The 23129-nt window shown below is 39.0% G+C and overlaps 1 protein-coding gene across 1 annotated transcript in view; it reads left to right on the forward strand.

Annotated features, from left to right (window-relative positions):
• The window catches only part of STOX1 (storkhead box 1), a 37877-nt gene extending 19528 nt beyond the window's left edge, over positions 1-18349 (forward strand). Inside the window, exons 2-4 of the mRNA XM_026713507.2 lie at positions 9938-10090; positions 14274-16515; positions 18031-18349. Of these exons, the coding sequence (XP_026569292.1) occupies positions 9938-10090; positions 14274-16515; positions 18031-18187 (2552 nt within the window). The 3' untranslated portion in view covers positions 18188-18349. The remainder of the gene's footprint in view (positions 1-9937; positions 10091-14273; positions 16516-18030) is intronic.
• The last annotated feature ends 4780 nt before the right edge of the window (positions 18350-23129 follow it).

The raw sequence follows: 23129 nt of genomic DNA on the forward strand, positions 1-23129 counted from the left end.
TTGGTTTTAAATAAGGTACAAGTAATTACTTAATTATTTTTGATGGTTGTTGAAACATCTCAGAAATATATTCTGCAACTCTCCACTGCTTACATTTCTCTCAGCTTGTGATTTTTTTTGCACACAAATATATCTGGTTTTACAATAGGATCTAAATTGTACTGCATCAGTGCAGACTTTTTTTTTTTGTCAATAAACAGAAATTTCGAACAAACTCCAAAGAAGGGGCTGCAGCTACAGGGGAGGGGTGCAAGGTACAGGGTCAAAATTCACTTTGGACCAAATTAAAGCACATCTCCAAAACAAAAATATGTGTCTGTGGAAGTAAAAGAGAAAAGCCTTGGTTAGAAATTAACTTTGAAATGGAATGAGTATTCCTCATTATTCTCTTTCTTAAACCCTGAGTTAATCCTATACTGATGTTAATGAAGATTTGCTTCATTTGACAAAGGAGTAACCAGGGCCTAATTAATCCTGCTGCCTAGATACTTCTCACGATATCTGTTTATTCTTCCTCTGACACTTCATATGTTAATAAAGGAAAGAGCTGATCTTACATGTCCTGGCATACATTCATTTCAAATCAGCAATTAATGCTTGTTTTCCATGGAGTAGGGAAAAAACGTTAGTACAATTACATATAGCATGGTGCGGCTTCAGAAAATGAAATTAATAATTAAAAGCAAGGGTTGTGTAAGGCTGTCTTGTTCCAGGTGTATTCAACCATACCACAAATTTCCTTTTTTGGACAAGTCCCCTGGGTGTTTACCTTAATCTCATCCTCACTCCAAGAGTGAGATCAATTTAAAGTTGTCCTTTTCATAAGTTAGTGTAGAAAAACATCATTAGCTATTGCTTGTTTAAAAGCCCTGAAATTAAGCCAGCGTTTTGGTGTGGTCAAGATAATGGACAAGCACTAGGGAGGACCAGGGTCAAATTGACCTTGTAGGGAAAAAGGGGAGAAGGAAATGTTATGTTATATTGAACTCTTGAAAAAAAAGATGTATAGGATATCTAATACGTAAATAAAAATACAAATAGTGTATTGACGATTTGATGAAAAAAACACAGGCAACAGCTATGTAGGGGGGGGAAAGGAAGCATCAGTTCAAATAAACTGCGCTATGATATAAGGATACTCACTGACTTACAACCATTTGTATAGCACAGGTCTCCAAACTTGGCAATTGTTGTGGTTTGCTGACAGCCGGTGCAGCCTGCAGAGGTATCGGACAGTGAGGAAGAAAGGGGACCAGTCAGGGAGTCTGGCGAGGACTTGGATGAGAGTCCTGTGTCCGATTCAGGGATGGGGCCAAGACAGTAACGGGATTCAAATTTTTTTACTACCAGTTCTGTGAGTGTGGCTTGGTGGGCATGGCAGGGGAAGGAGACTAAAATCTCCAGTCAGAGGTGGGATTTGCCGATTCTCTGAATTACTCAAAATTTCCGCTACCGGTTCTCCAGAACTGGTCTGAACCTGTTGAATACCACTTCTGGGCCAGGACCATCTGAGAGTGGGGTGCTGCCTTCGGAGTCTGGCACCAGCGAAGCAGAGGACCCCGGGGAGCCTGTTCCCAGTGCACGTGTGTGCAGAACTGATAGAAGGTGAGAGCAGCTGAAACAGAAGGAGCGACTTGGGAGTAAGGCTGGGACGTGATTGCCTGTCCATTAAAGGATAAAAATCAGACCTCGATGATGAAAACTTTGCAGGAAGCAAAGTCGTTCGATAGATTCTGAGTCCTCCTTGAAGCTCTGTACTCTGGTTAGTTTTTTCTGGTACTTCGGTTGGTTTCTGTTATACTTAACTGGATACTTCTGTTTTTGGCAACATTCCACAGTACTGGAAGGAGTGTATTTATCTTGGGGAACTATTTATAATTAGTTCTGGCTGGGAATGAAAATAATTCTCAGCGTTGCAATAAAACAGGTTTTGCTTTTACAACAAGTTTGATATTAGTTCCGTTTGATGAAGCCTGGGTCAGAATAGAAACTTTAAGACTTGTGGACTTCAACTCCCAGAATACTGGGAGTTGAAGTCCACAAGTCTTAAAGTTGCCAAGTTTGGGGACCACTGGATTAGCAACTGAAGTTACAGTGCACTGAAAAAAATGACTTATGGCCAGTTTCCTTGATTTGCAATCGTCACAGCGGCCCTGCAGTAACATCACGATTGGCACCTGGCGTGCATTTACAAGGGATCCCTATTTGCAATCTTCCCAGGCAGCTTCTGACAAACCAAGAATCTGGATTCATTCAATGACTGCCTGATCTGATTAATGACCATGGCAAAAATGTCATAAAATCGATAATGGTTTTGTAATAGCTCACTTAATAACCACAACCCTTAGCAATGAGATTTCCAGTCCTAATTGTGAATGTCAATGACTACCTGCACTGAGTAGTGAATGATGATAGTAAAGATATTTATTCCAATCTTTAGTTTTCATCTGTGCCCCTAGACCAGTGATGGCTAACTTTTTCAGGACCAAGTGCCCAAAGCTTGTGCATGCACACCCCCAAAATGCAGTGCGTGCATGTTCCCCACACACACGCCCTGCCCCCATGCATGTGCATGCACCCCCACGCATGCACCCACCCCATGCATGCGCCCCTCCTCCCACGCGTGCGTGGCAGAGACCCAATGACCAGCTGGCTGGCGGGAGGCACGTGCTCGTGCACGGTGGAGCTGAGCTGGGGCGACGGTTTGCATGCCCACAGAAAGGCCTCTGCGTACCACAGGTTTGCCATCACAGTCCTAGACCAGGCCAGACTTGGAAGGAAACATTATACTTCTATGTAAACTTCTCAAGCAGCTAGAGCACTGGGAGGTAATATAATAGGCTTTCTGATTTAAGAAGCTGTTCAAAATTACGAATTCGGTGAACACAAGGGACTTAGTAGTAGTTATTAAAATGTTAGTTACATATGGTCCTAAACTACAGTAAATTATTAAAATCCACTGAGATACTTATTATAAGTTAATTGTAGCTACCTAGGACAAGCTGCTTGTAAATAATTTAAATCCCATCCATTTCAGTGGGATTTCGAATGTTTAATTTTCTTTCTAAGCAAAAGATTTATAGAAAAGCTTTGCCTTTATGTTGTATATAAAATGTGACTTATAATAGATTCTTTAATATGTATGTGTGCCTTCAAGTCAGTTTTGAGTCTTAGCGCCTGCCTGGACAAGTCCCTGGAGTTACCTTGGCAGCATTTTCAGAAATGGTTTGCCTTGGTCTCCTACTTCTTCCTACAGGTGAGCAAAGGGTTGGCCCAAGGTCACCCAGCAGCAGTTTCATCATCCTTTAATTATCTCCTGTTTATTTCCCTTTCCTCCAGTACTCCCCCTCCTCCCATTTTGGGGGAGAGGGACATCCCATTAAGATGGAAGTTCAGAACTGGAAATATATGTCTTCAAAAGTATGGATATCTTTGATGCCTTTAATTCTTACCATGAGGTTGACTCTGACTCCAGTAACCTTCAGATATCTCTTTTAGATCTGGATTAATTATATGTGTTTTTAACTTTTATTTCACTAGACTGTTTTTGAAAAATCTTCAGGTGTACAGTTTGAGGGTGCAATGGCAGGAAGAAATTGTGATTTCTTGAACTTGTATAAGAGGCAGCATACTCTTGTACAGCTGAAATTTTGATATTTCTGTCTGAATTTATTATCTTGAGGAAAAAATGATAAAAAAAAGGTTTTACAAATAGGCCAAAGACCAAAGAACGCTACTTTCTTATTGGAACTCTGTGACAAAATTGTAATCAGGTACTGATCATAATAAAAGGTCTTTTTGGAAGCACCAGAATTTAGTCTTAAATGTGACCAGTATTTACCTTTGATTTGAAAAAGTGACACTGAATTCCCACGTAGGACAGATCTGTTGATCAGAACGCTGAAGACCTGAGTTATGCCACATTTTAATTTGAATTAAAAAATAGAAATGTAATATCTGCTCATTCAAGGCGCTGCTAAATCCAGTAAAGCTCAAATTTCAGGGAGTAGAACAAAACATCTCTTTATGTGGGTAAAGTGTGTCTAGAGACTTTTTGTTCACTGTGTGTTTTTTTTATCTGACCCCTGTAAAGAAAATGACTTTCCCACATTTGAGTTTCACTCTATGCCCCGAAAACATGTTCGCTGGTTTTGTGTATGCAAACAATTAGCTGGGTTGTATAAAAATGGGTAAAATCATTTGTGCATCAATTATACATTAATTTTTGGCAAGTTGTTGAGGATTGCTTCAGTAAACAAATCCCTCTTCTCCCCCCGCCAGTATTTTAACAATCAGCAGGACTTGGATTTGGTTTCTGTCATGAATGACAAGTTTGCTCTTTCTCAAGGCCAAAAAAAATATTCTTGGTAAGCTTTAAAGATAAGTTACGTGTTTCATTTCTTCCTTAAGATGATGATAAGCAGTATATATTTAGCACCACTTCTTCCTGTATAATTTTTTGATGCTACATTAATCAAGCATATAGGACTGTTGAAGTAGGGAAGAGATGCTAATTGAAATTTGTTCAGAAGGAAAGCCGGCTGATTTCTTTTTCATGAATATTGGATTTTTTTTTTGAAGGAACCCCTTTTTTCCCTCCGAAAAGAAATCACGTGGAGTTTGCTTATGTGATATCAGTAAGAAATGGAGACTTCATAGGAGAACTTAACATTTGCAGAGTAGATACGAATCCATGAAATAGTTGATGTTGTTCATTAAGCTCTCCATTTCCATGATGTATTTTGAAATGTTCCGGCTAATCTATTTCCTCCCCCTTGATCCATGTTATTATTTGCTGAGAAAAAGATTGGATTTAGTAACATTTTGGAATTTTGGTTTGTAAATAATGATGGAAAGACCTGATATGACTTCTTCCAGTGATAGACGCTGGGCAAAGAAAGGGGGCTTTGAGGCAGACAAAATTGTTCTGCTCTGTTAAGATTCAGGCCTGTGCTCCATCTCTGGAGGCTTTTAAGAAGATACTGGAAAGCTGCTTATTTATTTATTTTTATTTATTTTATTTATTTTATTTGTCAAAAGCTTACAATGTAACAGAAACAAGAATAAACGTAAGTTTAAATACAAAAAATAGGAACTAATAATTGGGGACAATAGGACAGGGACGGTAGGCACGATTGTGCGCTTATGCACGCCCCTTACAGACCTCATAGGAATGGAAAGACATTTAAACTTAGAAAAAGATATATAATTGAGTTTAGATATGAGATAATTAAAAATAAAGTTGAGAAAACCAAGGAAGGGGAAAAATTATGGAGAAAATGTTAAAATAGTAATAAGATATGGAATAGAACACAAAGATCAATATGAAATTGAGGTTGTGTCTGTATGAAGTGATAACCCAGGATCATGCTATTCTAAAAAAAAAAATGGTTTTTTTGTATTATGTTTTTGTGAAAACCCAAATAAAATTTATATTAAAAAAAAGGAATGGGGTGAGGTCAATAGAGGTTAGTTTGAGGGTAAAGGAGTGGAGGTTTGAGCAGGTGACAACAGAACCAGCTTGTGAGTTCCAGACATTGACCACTCTGTTGCTGAAATCATAGTTCCTGCAATCGAGTTTGGAGTGGTTTACGTTGAGTTTATACCTATTGTGTGCTCTTGTGTTGTTTGAAATGGTATAGGGTCTCCTGTTTGAGCAGGGAGTTCGACTAATAGAAGACTTCCAAGGTCCCTTCTGTTATTCTGATATTTTGTTAACTTCCTATTGTAAGGAATTTTTACAATACAGCGCTGAGAAAATAAGTCATATGGAAAGAATAAAAACGTTTAAGGTGTCCTTTCCAGGTAAACGTGAAACCAGTTCTGTTTACAATAATCAGTTCTCTGTGTGTGCGGGAGGGCTTCTCTTTCATACAAAGCAAGCCGACCCTGATTTATATCCCTGATGAGGGTAACTTAGCAACATCACTGAGGAAGTTATTCCCCGTAACCTCTCGGAGGGCATTCTGTTAAACACAAGAGCAGCACTTGGTAAAACAGAGGTCAAGAATGGTTTAACAGCTTCTCCAAAAGGGACTATTGTTTTTGTTGATTTAAGAAAAACGATCTCAGAGATTTGTTTTTCAAGTGCTTGGCTGTAAATTGTCAGAGCTGTTTTGGAAGATTAGCTTTGCTGTAACTTCTGACTCCAAATTGTATCATGTTGCTTGCATATCTTAAAAAGGGTCTTATAACAATCTCTAAGTGAACATGTAGGTTGCACGCTTCATATAATTTCAAGAGAGACTTTAATGGTCCCTCTGTCAGGTGGATGTTTTTAAAATATATACAGAATAAATAGAAACCTGAAATAACATGCACTTCTGTGCTAAGGACTTGAATAAATGTATTTGCCTACATTATTTCTTTCATGAAAGTTGAAAGATGTGGAGTTGAACAGTTACCCATAACTACAGATGTCTAACCCAACCTTTCACATATGCAACTGCTTTCAAAACTTCTCCTGACCAGCAGGAGGCAGAACATATAACAAGGTTCATCTTTATTTATTTATTTTTATTTATTTATTTGATTTGTCAATCGCTTACAAGATAATAGGTATGAGTATATACATAGTTATGAATACATGAAATGGGTAGATATAAGAAAAATAAAAGAAACAATAGGACAGGGACAGTAGGCATGTTGGTGTGCTTATGCACGCCCCCTACAGACCTCTTAGGAAAGGGGTGAAGTCAATAGTAGACAGTCTAAAGTTAAACTTTTGGGGGTTTGGGGAAAGAAACCACAGAGTCAGGTAGAGTATTCCAGACATTGACCTCTCTGTTGCTGAAGTCGTATTTTCTGCAATCAAGTTTGGTGTGGTTTACCTTGAGTTTGTATCTGTTGTGTGCTTTTGTGTTGTTATGGTTGAAGCTGAAGTATTCATTGACAGGTAAGTCATTGCAATGTATGATTTTATATACTGTACTTAGATCAGACCGAAGACAGCGTAATTCATGGTTTTCTAGGTTTAGAATTTCAAGTCAAATCTTATATTAGGACTCATCAATCATACAAACCTAGTCATATCTTTCCAAGAATTTCAAATTCATTACAAGAAATTGAACACATAGACATTAGATTGTCTGTGGAATTTTTAAGTCAGGGGTCAGGATGCCCTAGGATGGAGAGGGGATGGGCCTGGGTCCTCCTCTGGCTGCTCAGCCAGCCTCTGCCCTTCCCCAGCCTCCTCCACCACCTCTGGAACCACACTCCCAGTTGAAGCCCACAAGTCTTAACATTGCCAAGGTTGGAGACCCTTGTTCTAAGTCATCCGGGTCAAAGGTACTTTTTCAAAAAAGGCAACTGGTCTGTTTTTTCCTTGAGGAAGAAGAAGAAAACTTTTTGCTTTTCATTTAGTTGTGATGGTGGTGGTCAGGATGGAAGGATAGGTTCTGACGGGATTAAGGGAGGGGAGAATGGAAAGATTCTGGTCCTTAGCACTGTCTCTGACCTCTAAGAAATAAAATCCTTCCATTTCCTCCTCCCACCATCCTGCCAGAACCTATCCTTCCATCCCCCGCACCATCCAATCTCAAGGGTCAGCACCTATCCCTCCATCACCATCACAACTGATAAAACTTCCTTGGATGAGAAGTGAAAGATTTCCTTCTTCCTCAAGGAAAAAACAGTCCAGTTGTCTTTTTGAAAAAGCATCTTTGAGATAGACATTAGATTATTATTTACAGGGCATTAATGCTACGGGCTATCAAGGTCTTGATCCTCAAAAATGTTGTTGGAACGTTTATATAGAATTTATCTTTCAAATGGTCATTAGTCCTTGCTTAACAACCATTTGTTCAGCAAATAGACATCTCTTCCTTTACTTCCTCTCTGAAAGAAGCAGATACAGTGCTTAGACTGAACAGCAAGTTATCTCCTAGATGACCTTCACCCATCAGGAGGGGCATGGATATAATATAGAAGTGGGTAGGCCCAACAACCTGAGGAGATTGTCCACTACCTGGGTCCCTCCAGGAAGCGGTACATGACTAATTTCATCCTATATGGGAGCCTATCCTATATATCTAACCTATCCTATATAGCTCTGGGGGCTTAAAGGAAGGTGGATTGTATGTCCATTCTAAAGATAGCTGCTTTTTTCCTGATTGCAAAATTAAAAATGAAAGTGAATGTGACATGTCTCTGAATGACAAGCCACATCCATTCTTGCTCTTCAACCCTTGTAGAAATCTTTCATCAAAAAAAATCGCACAACTGAAAAATTGGCATTTTTAAAGTTGTAAAATGGCAATGCAGTTCGGGGTTATTTTTCACATGATGAGAACTGTGTAGGTTGTAGTCTGGAAGTAGTTTGGCTCTAAGAGGCTTTCTACCACCGGAGAAAAACATTTGTAGCTCAGAGTTCAAATGAGAGATTCTCAGTGCTCTCTGAGCTTGTGTGATGACCCAGAGTATATCAGAAATATAGCAAAACCCAAAACAGAACTAAAAGTCCTTTAATGCCTTCAGCTTGGCTTCACTGTTTAATTGTTCACAGTGGAGGAATAAACTATTTCCAAAATAACATTTCAAAGAAAAGAAACACAGTTCAAAGTCAAAGAGCCGACAACGAAGCAAAAACAAAAAACAAACCGCATTGAATAAAATTCCAAGACAGACCAGGATAGATAATTGCCAACTTCAGGAAGATAAGCAGGGACAGTCCATTGGAAGAACGCCAACCAAGATAAACCTTGTTTAGGAATAAAACACTATTTTGTCTCCAGTGCCTGCTAGCATACAGGTCCAACCTTTTATGCAGATCTCACACCTGCAACTCATGAAGGGGATCATGGCCCTCTCCTCCCGAGTAGACCACATTTTACCCTGATCCTCTCCTCCCTGCGTGCCCTAAGATGGATAGGGGATGGGCCTGGGTCCTCCTCTGACTGCTCAGCCGGCCTCTGCCCTTTCCCAGCCTCCTCTACCACCTCTGGAGCCACACTCCCACTCCCCGTTGGCTGTTCCTCCTCTTCCTCAGAGTCCGTCTCCATCAGGGGCATGACAGCTTGGTTGTTTTCTTGCAGGCATTTCATTAACCATCATCAGCGGTAGTAAGGAGTGGGGTTTGTTCTTGATTTATATTCTATTTGCCCGCTCAGTATTGGTGGGTGAGATCTTGGTGGTTCTTTGGTTGGGCTGTTTACTGTTTACTTTGTTTGGCAGTTCCTTGATTAGCTATTGTTTACTTTTTGATTGTTGGTCTGATGTTAGGTTTAGAATATAAACAAACCACACTCCCTATCAGCACTGCTAATATTACCTAATGAAACATCTGCAAGAAAACAATCAAGCTCAAAGAGCATCAAGGACCCCTCTACTCCAATTCTTACCCTTAACCAATTCAGCAAAATGTAAACAATTATTCCTCCTCAAATGTTTAATTTTGACATGTCATCACAATCTCATTTCAAAAGGTTGTTGTGCTCGGCTGCAGTCTTCTCCTGCAGAACTGGCTGTGGGTTTTTGTTAATATTTGATTTATTATATTTATTTATTTATTTATTTTTATGTGTCAATTGCTTACAAGATAATAGGTATAAGTAAAAACGCAGCTATGAATACATGGATACATATAAGAAAACTAAAAAAAATAAAAGAAACAATAGGACAGGGACGGTAAGCACGATTGGTGCGCTTATGCACGCCCCCTACAGACCTCTTAGGAAAGGGGTGAGGTCAATAGTAGACAGTCTAAGCAGGTTAACATTTTGGGGGTTTGGGGAAGAAATTTATTTCTTCCCCAAAATTTATTATTCATCACAATTCAATATCTAGCTATTTTCTGATGATTTTTCTCAGACTAACTTTAAAGCTTAGCTTTTGAATGAATTGGGGGGGGAGACAACAAATTATTCAAAAGTACAAAAATTAATGTTTTCCTTGTGTCTCCTTCACCCCCACCCCCTTTCTCTCCCTCTCTTCATTGTAGGTGATGTCTCTCCGGTGCATATGAATCCAATTTCCCAGTCTCAATTTGTTCCTTTGGCAGAGGTCTTGTGTTGTGCTATATCTGATATGAATGCAGCTCATATTACAGTTACACAGGAAGCTTTACTGCATCAGTTGGGAAAATACTACCCAGGTAATGGGCTAAATCGAGGGTTGCGGATATTGAATATAAACTTTCAGTTTAGGCTGCAGTGAGAAGAGTGAAATGCTAGATTCTGCCAGGGATTGGGAAAGCCATTTTAATTCCCTTTGCATATCAAAATGTAAAACAATGTCTTCTAACTTGCTTTGTGTCATCCTAAGAGTGATAATATAAACCTGGAAATACACATCTGAAGCTGTCTTACATTTTTGGAGCTTAGACCTCAAAGTGGCACCAGCTCTTCCCAAGATACATATAATGTGTCTGTATCCAGTTTAGCTTACTTTATTGTCATTGCACCTCTACAACAAAATCAGTGCACATCATGACCATGAAAATAAACAGAAACACACATCCTTCACCCTTCACACATTGAACCAGAAACCCCGACACTACACCAACACTGCACTATACAACAGAATTCAAAAGAGCTCCTGCCCTGGGATAGAAGCTGTTTTTCAGCCTATTTGTCCTTGTTTTTATTATTCTGTACCATCTGCCACATGGTAATAGTTCAAAAAAAGGGTTCCCAGGATGAGATGGATCTTTGAGAATGTTTGGAACTTTCTTAAGGCAGTGGGAGCTATAAAGCTCTTCCAAAGAGGGGAGAGAGCAACCAATGATCTTCTGGGCAATGACGTTAACCCTCTGGAGTGCTGTCCTATCTGCCACTGTGCAATTGGCAAACCACACAGGGGTGCAGTATGTTAAAATGCTCTCTATGGTGCAGCTGTAGAAGGTCACCAGCAGTTTCTCATTCAGTTGTTTTCTGAGAAGTCTCAGGTCGTATAATCTCTGCTGAGCCCCTTTGACCAGTGCTGCAATGTGGGCACCCCAGGTCAGGTCCTCTTTTATGGTAATACCCAGAAACTTAAAACTGGCCACTTGCCTCACTCAGTCTCCATTGACAAGCAAGGACTGGTTGTCTTATCTGTTCCTTCTGTAGTCCACTATAAGCTCCTTAGTCTTATTGGTGTTGAGGACCAAGTTGTTGTCTCCACACCACGAAAGCAACCGGTCTACCTCATCTCGATAGGCAGACTCATCCCCAGCGGAGATAAGTCCCACCACTGTTGTATCATCAGTGAGCATGCAGAGATGCGTAGCCTCTTCGCATACACTGTGATGGGAAGAACTGCTCATTTCCAGCAAAAGACATGTCAACATCCTTCTCCTCTCCCTGTTTTTTGGCCCTCTCTCAGCAATCTACCCAGCAGTAACTCAAGAAAATTGGTCCACTGACTGCAAAGTGCTTCCAGATGCTGAAAGGTGACGTATAAAGCCATATGTGGCATGAGACTGAGATTTGAGGGAGTATCCTTCCCTGGCTAGATCTCCCTGTCCCATCAGATCCAGCAGGAGAGGCATGTTATAGGTTCCTGTCAGATGGTGCTCCATTCAACATCCAAGAAAGACACTCTTAGACTCCATTGTTATAGAGAAAAGGGACTTTTCTGGAAATCAAGTGGTAGTATCAAAAGAATTCTAGATCTGAGGATTTACACATGGAAAACACATACACAAAGTTATGGCAACGTTCCCACCCACCATAGTTCAAACGGTTCATCCAATTGAAGATGTGTATAATATCATGTGGGGCATCTTCAGGTGGTGATGCAGACATCTGGCCGTTGATCTTGGCCTAGTTTGGTAAGTAAGCAAGCAAATAAGCATAAACAATAAAGTTTTCCCCAAGTTATACAGTTCATTCTCTAAAACCTCCAGCACATTTCTCACTCCACAAAGCCCAATTGATTCACACCCCCTCCCCCCGTTTCTATGGCAGCCGAAAAGATAGCGGAAGAAAGGAGTCTTGAAGGATGACATTTCCATCTATTAAGGGGTGTCATCCGACGGGCTCTTTTCCTTTGGAACATCATTCCCTTGAAATTCAGATTGGACCCCTACCCTTTTAGACTTTAGGAAAAACTGTTAGCAGTGACGAGCTTGCAAATCATTGTACAGGTAGTCCTTGACACCAATCATAATTTAGCCAAAATTTTCTGTTGCTAAGCAAGGCAGTTGCTTTGCCTCATTTTACAACCTTCCTTGCCACCGTAGTTAATCACTACAGTCATTAATTTAGTAACAGAGTTAGTAAGTAAATCTGGCTCCTCCCAGACTTTATCAGGTTGCATAAGGTGACCACGTGACCCCAAGATACTGCAACTACCCTACATACATGCCAGTTGCCAATTTTGGTCATGTGACCATGAGGGTACTGCAATGGTCATATGAAAAATGATCATAAATCACTTTTTCAGTGCTGTTGTAACTTTGAACGGTCACTGAGGGAATGGTTGTATGTCGAGGACTACCTGTACTGAATGGGGAGTATGATTGGTGCTCGCCTGGTGACTGTGATCATTTTGTGTTTGAGGTTTTAATAGTGTTTCTAATACAGTTGTGCATTTGTTGCATTTATTTCCACTTTTTGTTGGTTTTAACTGTTGTGAGTCACCTAGAATCATATATGTGAGATGGGCAGCTATTCAAGTCAAGAGAACATGTTATCTGACCCAGTGGTCACTGAATTATCAAGTCCAGGACTAGCAGATGGTTCAGGGAGCACAGCCAATATCTTTTGAAATGAGAACCTCTTTGTTCTGACAAGAAGGAGTAAAGTTCGTTTGCTTCCATCTCCACTCAGATTTTTGTAGTTCAATAATCCTAGAATTGACGAACCAGTTTTGTTTCCTAACCCCCAAAGCAGTTCCAGTAACTTGTGTGGTGAAGGACTGCGGCTCTTCTGCTTGATACTTTTAAAAGAATTTCAGAGTTAATGGAACATGCCGTGAACAGGTCAACTAATCACAAGCTTCCATTGCAATGTTTATTATGTATTTGCTGCCCACTATTGTCCAACTGGGAGAAAGCATCCTACTACTGGCATTTAAAGATAAAATCTACACCAGGGGTCTCCAACCTTAGCCACTTTAAGACTTGTGGCTTTGCTGGCTGAGGAATTATGGGAGTTGAAGTCCACAAGTCTTAAAGTAGCCAAGGTTGGAGACCCCTGATCTATACCACGTTGGACTCCCGAGTATACAATTGTTCCATATAAAAGTTTGAAGGTGTATAATCCAAAAGGGAAAATTTGTTTTTAATAGTTGCCATGGGTGAATAGGCAGCAATATAAATTCAATAAATAAATAAATATGAAGTGCTTTTTGTTTAAAATTCTGGTCAAGATGCTCCATTTTATATATCTCATTTCTTTTTCATCAGTGTAGTCAAACTCAGTATCTTCAACAAGCAATCTTTATTCCTTGTTGGATTGTCCAGATAGTTTTCTTCTTAAACTGTATATTCACCTGTATTTAGGCATTTTTATAGGAAAAATTGTGCTGGTACAAAAAAGAAAGCCTTATATTTTTTCCAGTGAGATACCAAATGTAACGTTAGTACAGTATATAAATTACAGATCAGTTCTATTAGTACAGTTGCATTGCAATAAATGAAATTATATTCTAGCCTCCTCAAGACATTTTTATGCTCCAGTTGAAGGATCTGCCTGCTTTCCCTCCAGAAAATATAATTTGTTATTTAACAGATCCCCAATCAGCTTCCAGAGAGGGTTACCTCCTTCAGCCTAAAGGTAGGCTAAAGGCCTAGATTTCATCATTGGTAGCAATTTATGAATGCGCTCTGTTCAGGGGAATCTTGTAGCTTTGTGAATGCATCTTTGACTTGTATTTTTTTGAATTCAGAGCCAAAGCACAGCTTATAGTGTATGATTAACCACATTTTTCCAATGGCAAACTTTTTCTGATATTAATTTGTTCACAGCCTTCTGTTACTTGATTTTCTTTGTGACACAATTCTTATCCTCAAATAGACAGCATGGCCAGTGGGAATGACAGCCTATCACATAGTGGGGGAATAATATCATCTTAAAACTCTTTATTTGATCTTTTTGATTAGGAAACTTAGTTATGCGCAGTTAAGGGTTTCAAATTTGTTTTTCATTTTCTAAAGACAATGTATGTACAGTATTTAGGAATAAAGAAGACCTTATTGAAACCAATGACATTTAATTCTGGGGGAAAAACATAGGATTATATCAACATAGGGGCTTTTTCACACTTTACTGTGAAGGCGAATATGGCCAGAATCAAAAATATTTTAAATGTTGAATGAATTCTAATAAAAATTATTATCCTTATTATTCTAGGTATTGCAACTCCCACCCATGATATTCTCTACAGTACTCTTGGGATGCTAATTAAAGAGCGAAAGATATACCATACTGGGGAAGGATACTTCATAGTAACCCCAAATACCTATTTTATCTCTAATAACACTACAAAGAGCAACAAGAGGGCCTTGCTGGAAGACAAATGCCTTCCCGAGCCTTCTTGCACATACTTGGTAAGCATGGAAGATGCTACAGAGCTGGCACCAGATCCTTTGCCTGTTGTATCCCATTGTAGATCCTGTTCCTGTTTCCTTGGCCACAAGGAAGTAAAACCAACAAAATGTCAGGAATTAATTAGCCAGGAGCCAAACGGGAAAAGTCAAAAAGATTCCAGTGAATCTAGATCTTCAGTTCCAAAACCAAGTACAGAATCACTGGCTGATGGAATCACCCACTCGGTCCTTTCCGCAAAGGGAAAAGATAAGGCTAAAAAGTTTAGCCTTAGCCTCTTTTGGCGCAACACTTCCAAGAAAGAAAAGGCTAGGAAATCCCACTCGACGTTTTCTGCTCAGTTTCCTCCTGAGAAATGGCCGGTCAGAGATGAAGATAATTTGGAGAACATTCCACGGGATGTTGAACATGAAATCATAAAGCGGATCAATCCAGTATTGACTGTTGACAACTTGACTAAACATACAGCACTAATGCAGAAAATGGAAGAACAGAAGAAGTATATCAGCAAAGGAACCTCCACAGAAGTACTAACAATGAAGCACAAATATATTTCAAAAGCACACAGTTGGAAAAAACAGAATAAAGCCACAAAGTATCACAGGAAGGGGCAGCATATTAAAGAAAAACAAGGAAAGTATAAAACCAGTGAATTGGTACTGGCTGATGGCAATTTGACAAGCTCTGTTGAACATCCATTATGTCATCTTGCAAGCGAAATGATGGTTTGCAGTAGAGAGCTGGTTGATGATGCGTTAGATATGGAGCCTCACTTTTTACGTAAAAGGGAAATTAATAATCCATTTCAAGATACTCCAAATGGAAGGAACAAGTCATCAAAAGGTTATAAAAGTCAGAAAAATTGTGATATAAACCCCAAGGCTGTTAGATCAGAGAGGCATCGTTCATGGTCCCAGTCTTTAGATTCCTCAAGAACCATGGACGGTAAAGCTAAGGTCTCTCTCTCCGGCAAATGTGAAGCTGAAGCTGAGAAGAAGAAACATCCAGATCACCAGCAGTGCCAAGCTTTACGAACAGATGGCGCGCGCACATCCTTGGCAGAGAGAGCCACTTGTAAGTGTAATCTGCAAAGAGGGACGAACTCCCAAAATACAGTGGAGATGCAAGAGGCATCTAACGTTCAGGCTACGTTCAAAAATGAAGAAGCGAAAAAGTATCCCGAAAAATCGATTCGAACGCCCTGTGATAAAACAAACACGTGCAGTTTACCAAGTCAGCATTCAGATTGCTATCTTCCCACTGATGCAGGTATTATCTGCCAATTCAAACAGTCCAAAGTTGTTGCCGCACACAGACAAAAGGACTTGAAGAGTGAGATGCAGACCAAGGACACAAGCCAATGGTTTGAGTCCGTGAATCCGCAGTATGAGGGATTTATTTATGGTGATCCAGTTCAATATCAGAAAGTGGGTGACCTTGTCCAGGAAGAAGAAATTGAATCATCCAAATTGAAATGTTATCAGCTCCGATATAGAACGGAGTCAGAAAAATGGAATAACGTTAGAGAAGACGTGAGTCCGAAAGTATTGGGAAAAGAAAAGGCCGATCTCTTTCAAAGCTACCCAAATGATACAGATACAGTTGATACATACCAACATGAAGAAAGTGGTTTTCTTAGTCAGAATAAATCAAAGGATAGTTTAAAGGAATATGATAAAATGAACTTGGAAGGAGAAACTTGTATGTGCCATCAAGTATCTTCTAAAAACAATGAAGAGAATGAGGGTATTTATGATCAAGGCAGGAGAACTGATAATACTGAAAGGCATGTCCTTGAATTCAGTGAGGTGCAGGAAGCAGAGAACAGAATTTGGGAGAAGTCAGCAAATAAAGTGGCTATGGAAACAGCTTCCTTGATGTTGTCATCCAAAGACTGGGAAATTAAGGCAAATCTTGTGGGAACACAACAGCCATTCGATAACTCAAATGATGCTCCTCTAGATCGGGAAATCCAACATAACCAAAACCACTTACAAGGCACAGAAAACCAGAGTATAACAGGAGATAGTGGGATAGATTCTCCCAGGTAAGAGCAAACATGGGAGTGCTATTTCTATTGAACATATCCATCTATTAGTATGGTCTTCAAGGTTATGTATACTGGAAAAATGTTAATTGAATTGTTGAATTTAATTTTTTTCATCTTTACCTACCCTTGAACTTGGTCCATAAACTATAACTGAGCCTACTGAACTGCTCAGGTAACATCACTACTGTGAGAGCTGCTTCGATTACCAGTTGTCTTTCAGTTGCAAATCAAGGTGTTGGTTGTCGAAAGCCCTATTGCCTTGACACCTGACCAGGCTTGTCCGATAAGATCTAGTAGGAAGGGTATGTTTCAAATCCCATCTTGAGGAATTGTCTTTGTCAGGGATCACAAGGCATTCGTGCCTTTTCTGTTACTGTCTCTCCTTTGGAACAGCACTCTACCCAAAGTTAGGTCACCAACATCCCTTTTGCCCTTCAGGAAAGTCCCCAATACCTGGCTATGATGAGTTTCTCAAGGCCATGGTTGTCCCAAATGTGTTTTTCCCCAAAAAGCAACTGGACTTTCTTGGGTGTTTTCTTTGAAAATGATTCGCTTCTTCGGTTCAGAACCCTGACCCCTTATCTTTACAAACCTCTTTCAAGTTAGAAAATGGTGAGCCTGAAAGTATTTTTAAATTCAGTTACTACAAACCTAAATGCTAATAGAAAAAGAGGGCAAAGGCTACAATAAAATATGGCCACACACATGTCATCTTCAGGGTGGACAGAAAGTCCAGTTGCTTTTGGAAAAAATCACTTTTGGGATGCAGGATTGGTAATATGCAGATCCTCCTCTGGCAATACGTGATTCTTATTTTCATTTTTTTTCTTCATTGTGTTAACCAACAGGAAGGTTTACTGTTGTTACTGTGGTTTTGATATGTTTGGTTATCTTAACTGAGCTGAATATAAATGAAAGTAATAAGTCTAATAAGTCAAAATATACTGTAGCTCTCATCACAAGCCTGGATTAGGCTAGTTGCAGGTGATGAGAGTGTGATTCTACAATGCCTTAAACTGGCAAACAAGCAGCGAGAGAGGCAATTTACAAGTATTTCGGCTGCTTTTGGCTTGTCATGAACCTTTCACAGTTACAAAGCTCTGGATAAGGGCTATTTCAGGCCCAGAAAACTAACCAGATCAGGCAGGATGGATATAAACTGGTTACAGTGCAACAGCGTATTGGGTTATGTTCCCCCATACTTGGAAAAATATGTACAGTATGTTTTCCAAGGATTTGGGTAACTTTATAGAACAGCATGTAAACATGGAAAACATAACCTTTATATATTTGAACATTTCTGGAAGCTAAATGACTATAAGACTGTATAAAGAAACCTTAAAGTGTAAGACTTTTAAACAGATTTTTGAATGAACAACCTACATACAGCCAATATTTTTTCTAAAAGTTTTGGAGTTGTTTGATATTTTCTAAGAACGTTTGTTATGAATAATGAACTATGGATAAACTTTTTGTGTGAATCTTTTGCTTCAAAAATACCATTCTTTCCAGAGCACAAAGTATGGTATCTGCTAATTCTGACATCTTGTATGGACTAAAGAAAAGAAGCTTCCTCAAGAACTTAGAAGGTATAGAGAAGACTTTACACAGCAGAAAGTCTCTTACTCCAAACTCCTTGTTTCAGTTGACACCAGTGATGAATGTTTAATTTTTTCCTCCTTTTTGAACCAAGTTTGTGAGCCTGTTTGTAAATCTATTAATGTATTTGCTGTAAATGTCTTAAACTAACACATGTGCTGATGTAGGTAAGATGTTGGCTATTTCTTCCATAAAATGTATGAATACTTTGTAATAAACATTTTTACTGTTTTTTACTGCTGTATTTGATAACAATAAGCTCAGATCCTAATAATTCCAGGGATGCTTTCTTGGCACAGTAATGAAGTGGTTTGACTTTGCTTGTTGCATTTGTTTTCTATTGTTGTTTGTTTATTTACTCATCTGAATGATCATTTGACCCCAATGTTTAAAATGGGGAACAAGGAGACTCACCACATTTTTCAGAATTGAAAACATCTTTGCAGAGAAAATACTGTGCACTATTTGCTAGTTAGGACCCTAAAGAGGAAATCATAGGTGTGTGTTTGTGTGTGTGTGTGTGTGTGTGTAGAAATTGTGAAAGTATGATTTATGTATCTTAAGAAACTCAAATCATATTTTAGATCTTAGATTCACCTAGAAAGTGCCCAATTTGTCCCTTCAGCGAACCCACCAATCATCTTCAGCTCAGAGGCAGTTAGTTATCTCTTTCATTCTTGAAGAACTAAGAAAAAAATAAATGTGTGGTTATTCATTAGTTTATGTCAAATACATTTTTTAAATAAAGCTATACTTATTAGAACGGTTATTATTATTACAATTATGAAGTCACAGCCACCAGTTCTTTAGTTGATGTTGCCTTTAATAGGCACCAAGTTCTTCCCAAGAACCTAGGATGTTGTATTATAATCAGTGGTGGGATTCAAATTTTTTAACAACCGGTTCTGTGAGCGTGGCTTGGTTGGTGGGTGTGGCTTGGTGGTCATGTGACTGAGTGGACATGGCTTGGTGGTCATGTTACTGGCTGGGCGTGGCCAATTCAGCATCACTCACATTGAGGCATGCATCTCTTCACCTGGCCTCTCGTGACTGTGGGGATGCTGCAAGAGTTGTAAGTGTGAAAAACAGTCATAAGTCACTTTTTTCAGTGCCATTGTAACTTTGAATGGTCACTCCACACAAGCAAAGTACCAGCAAAGGAGAGGGAAAAACACCAGAGAAGTTCCAGATACAGGAAGTCTAGTTCTGCCAAGAATGTAATAAGGGTTAATGGAGAGGCAATTTCTGTAAGCAACACCAGAATGTTTCCTTCCTGCCTTTCTTACAGAATTAGGCCAGTAATTTCTTGTAACAACCAGTTCTCCAAACTGCTTAGAATGTTAACAACAGGTTCTAGCGAATAGGTGCAAACTGGTAGAATCCCATCCCTGATTATAATGCATCGGCATAGTATGCATGCAAATTCAAGCAGTTATAGCCTTTTGTAATTGACAAATGGAAATTTTGTCAATGTACAGATTTTCCAAGATTGGTATGGCACCCATTGTGTCAATAACCACTGTGACCCTTGCAACTGGTTTATGCTGTAATTTTTCAACTCTGATTTTGAGATCTTGATACTTTGTGATCCCCCCCCGCAATTCTTTGATTTCTATTCTACTATCCCCTAGTATTGCCACATTAATTATCCACAGTCTTCTTTTCAGCCACAGTTAAATCTGATGTGTTATGAGCCAAGACGTTTATTAGTTTTTCATATAGAAATTTCACAATATTTTTATCTGCTCATTCTCAATTAATTTTTAAACCCACTAATTTTTCATTACAGGTAGTCTTCAACATACAACCACAATTGAGCCCAAAATTTGTTGTTGAGAGAGACAGTCAGGTGAATTTTGTCCCATTTTATGACCTTTCGTGCCACAGATGTTAAGTGAATCACTAAAATAGTTAAGTTAGTAACAAGTTTGTTAAGTAAATCTGGCTTCCCCACTGACTGCTTGTCAAAAGGTCCCAAAAAGTGATCACGTGACCCAGGACACTGCATCATAAATATGTGTCATTGCCAAGTATTGGAATTTTGATCACATGACCATGAGGATGCTGCAATGATCATGTGACTTTTTCAGTAACATAACTTTGTACAGTCACTAAATGAACTGTTGTAAGTTAAGGACTACCTGTACTGGTATATAATTTTTACAGATATTCCAGTGAATCATTCTGGCAACTGTTAGGTTGTTGTTTACAATCAGTTTGTGCAATGTTCTTGCACGAACTTGTATGATCCATGTTTCTTCTGCTTATATATTATATATATATATATATATTATGTATTATATATTATATATATTATATATACAATATATATTTTGAATATTTGATAATTTTTCAATTCTGGTCTGAATTGCATTTATTCAATTTTTTTACTCTTGGGCAGCCAAAATCAAGCTCTCAATTTTTTTAATGTTCCAATTGTTAGCCATTAACAGGTTTTATCTTTATCTACTTTCCCTTCAATTTAATTCCTTGCCAGCATTCTATTTGTGTTTTTATTCCATTATTTTTATACTCATATTTTGTTTCCTGTACATTCATTAATTTACAATTTTTAACTTCAGTCAATGCTTGTTCTTGGCTGTCTTTCATATAATCAGCCAAACACACTTATTAAATTATCTTCAAAATATAAATCCCTTCATTTGGATCACATTCCAGACATTTCAGTAAAATGGTGGATGAATCACATTTTTAACGGTAAAGTATTGCAAGTTCATGACTAAGAATATTCCCGAAATAAAAAATATAATTTTATGTGAAAATAGGTAAGCAAAACATTCAGTAGGTGAAACGGTGACTGCTTATGATCTTCCTTTGCTTTATAAACCTGCCATGTCTTAAATAAAAGAATGGTTGTAAAGTCACCTTTGTAACTCTTGAACTGTCACTTTCTGAGGCAGTCACTAAACGAAGACTCCCTGTAGCTTGTGATTCAGCCTATGGTGTGAAAATAGCCACAGTGGCTTAGTTCATCCACATGTTCCATTTGCAGCAATACAGATACAGTATATCACAGAAGTGAGTACACCCCCTCACATTTTGTAAATATTTAAGTATATCTTTTCATGTGACAACATGTAGTGAGTATACAGCTTGTATAACAGTGTAAATGTGCTGTCCCACCAAAATAACACAACACACATTAGTGTAGAAACTGCTGGCAACAAAAGTGAGTACACCCCTAAGTGATAATGTCCAAATGGGGCCCAACTAGCCATTTTCCCTCCCTGGTGTCATGTGACTTGTTAGTGTTACAAGGTCTCAGGTGTGAAGGGGCAGCAGGTGTGTTAAATTTGGTTTTACTGCTCTCATTCTCTCATACTGGATATGGCACCTCATGGCAACGAACTCTGAGGATCTGAAAAAAAACAATTGTTGCTCTACACGTAGGCTATGCGAAGTTGGAAAAGCAGGAAAAAAGGCTTTTCAAATGCTCCGTACAGCACTTTTCAGCTGTCTGGGCGGCACAGCTTAAGGTCTTTTTACACGCATGCACAGCGTAGTCACTGAACCAGTAGTAACACCGGTTGAATCCCACCCCTGGATTGCATTCATTACAGGACCCATATGTGAGTGGTCACAAAATGAAACACAAAACAACATTTGTATTTAATGCTTTCCCCATAGAAGTACATTCCAACTACAATAAGAATAAAACAATTTTACACACCAGAAAAGAGTATCTTCCATAACATCTTTACTAGCAGGCTGAAAATGATACGATTATAGGTAGTCCTCGACTTACAATTCAGTCCAAAATTTCCATTGCTATTCAACAATTGTTAAGTTTTGCCCCATTTTGCAACCTTTCTTGCCACAGTTAAGTAAATCACTGCAGTTGTTAAGTTATTAACAACAGTTGAAATTTGACTTTGACTGTCAGAACTTTGCAAAAGGTGTTGACATGATATTGGGATGTGCGACTTTCATGTCAGTTGCCAAGTATTTTGAACACATAACCATAGGAATGCTACAACAGTCAGTACCATTATAATCTTGAATGTTCACTAAACGCACTGTTGTTAAGGATTACCCCCGTAAGGATTTGGAGGCTAAAAATGGACAAAAGTTACCGAAAAGTTTAAAATGATAATATTTGATAAAAAGACAGGTGGGAGGCATAATTCTACATTTTTTATTTTTCTCTATTTCTTACTTAGAGACAGACAGACATGATACTGTTGTCCCAGGAACTCTGGGGATTTTTAGACTGTAGAGATCTTTGCAAAACTTTAGTCTCTTTAGAATACTTGATGCTTCAGAACAGATTCCAAATCAAGCATATTGTCCTTTTCAAGGTGAGTTCCTTTTATGGAGTTCTTACAAACTGTTTAAAAGGAACTCGCCTTGAAATGGACAATATGCTTGAGACTGATTTATGACTGTTCTTTTAAAGTTTAAAAGAATAGTCCTAAATCATTCTGCCTCAGACCTTTTACCACCCTTCCCTTCTCACTATAGACAGGCATCTGCAATGAGCTTGTTTTCTGTTTATCGCATGGAAACTGTCCCATTGTTCTGACAGTTTCCCCACATTTCATATCCTATTGCAAAGTTCTTCATACTTGACAGCTTTAAGACTTGCGGACTTCAACTCCCAGAATTCCTGAGCTAACATGACTGGAGGAGGAATTCTGGGAGTTGAAGTCCCCAAGTCTTAAAGCTAAGTTTGAAGACCCCTGTATTGGTCCAACAATTTCCACGCAGTTTCGCTTCTACGTAGTTTTACTATCATTATTTCATTCATCTACCATTTGTCGGTGTTTCCCCGAGATTGGTGTGCTCCTCTGACAAGCTGGTTGCATCAAGCTCGGGGGAGGCATCCCGTTTTAAATAGACCTAAGAGGCCGCTATCTTATCCACATTGTTAGGAAAACCAAAACCTACCTACATTCCCACGTAACTTAGGACTCCCAGCCGGGTGTGCGAATCCTTTCCACAGACCGGTGGAAGTGCTAAAAAGAAACAACCGTTCGCAAGCGTCGAGCTGC

This window comes from Pseudonaja textilis, chromosome 4 (genome assembly GCF_049901715.1).
Source record: "Pseudonaja textilis isolate UNSWEBS1 chromosome 4, rPseTex1.2, whole genome shotgun sequence".
Lineage (NCBI taxonomy): Eukaryota > Metazoa > Chordata > Lepidosauria > Squamata > Elapidae > Pseudonaja > Pseudonaja textilis.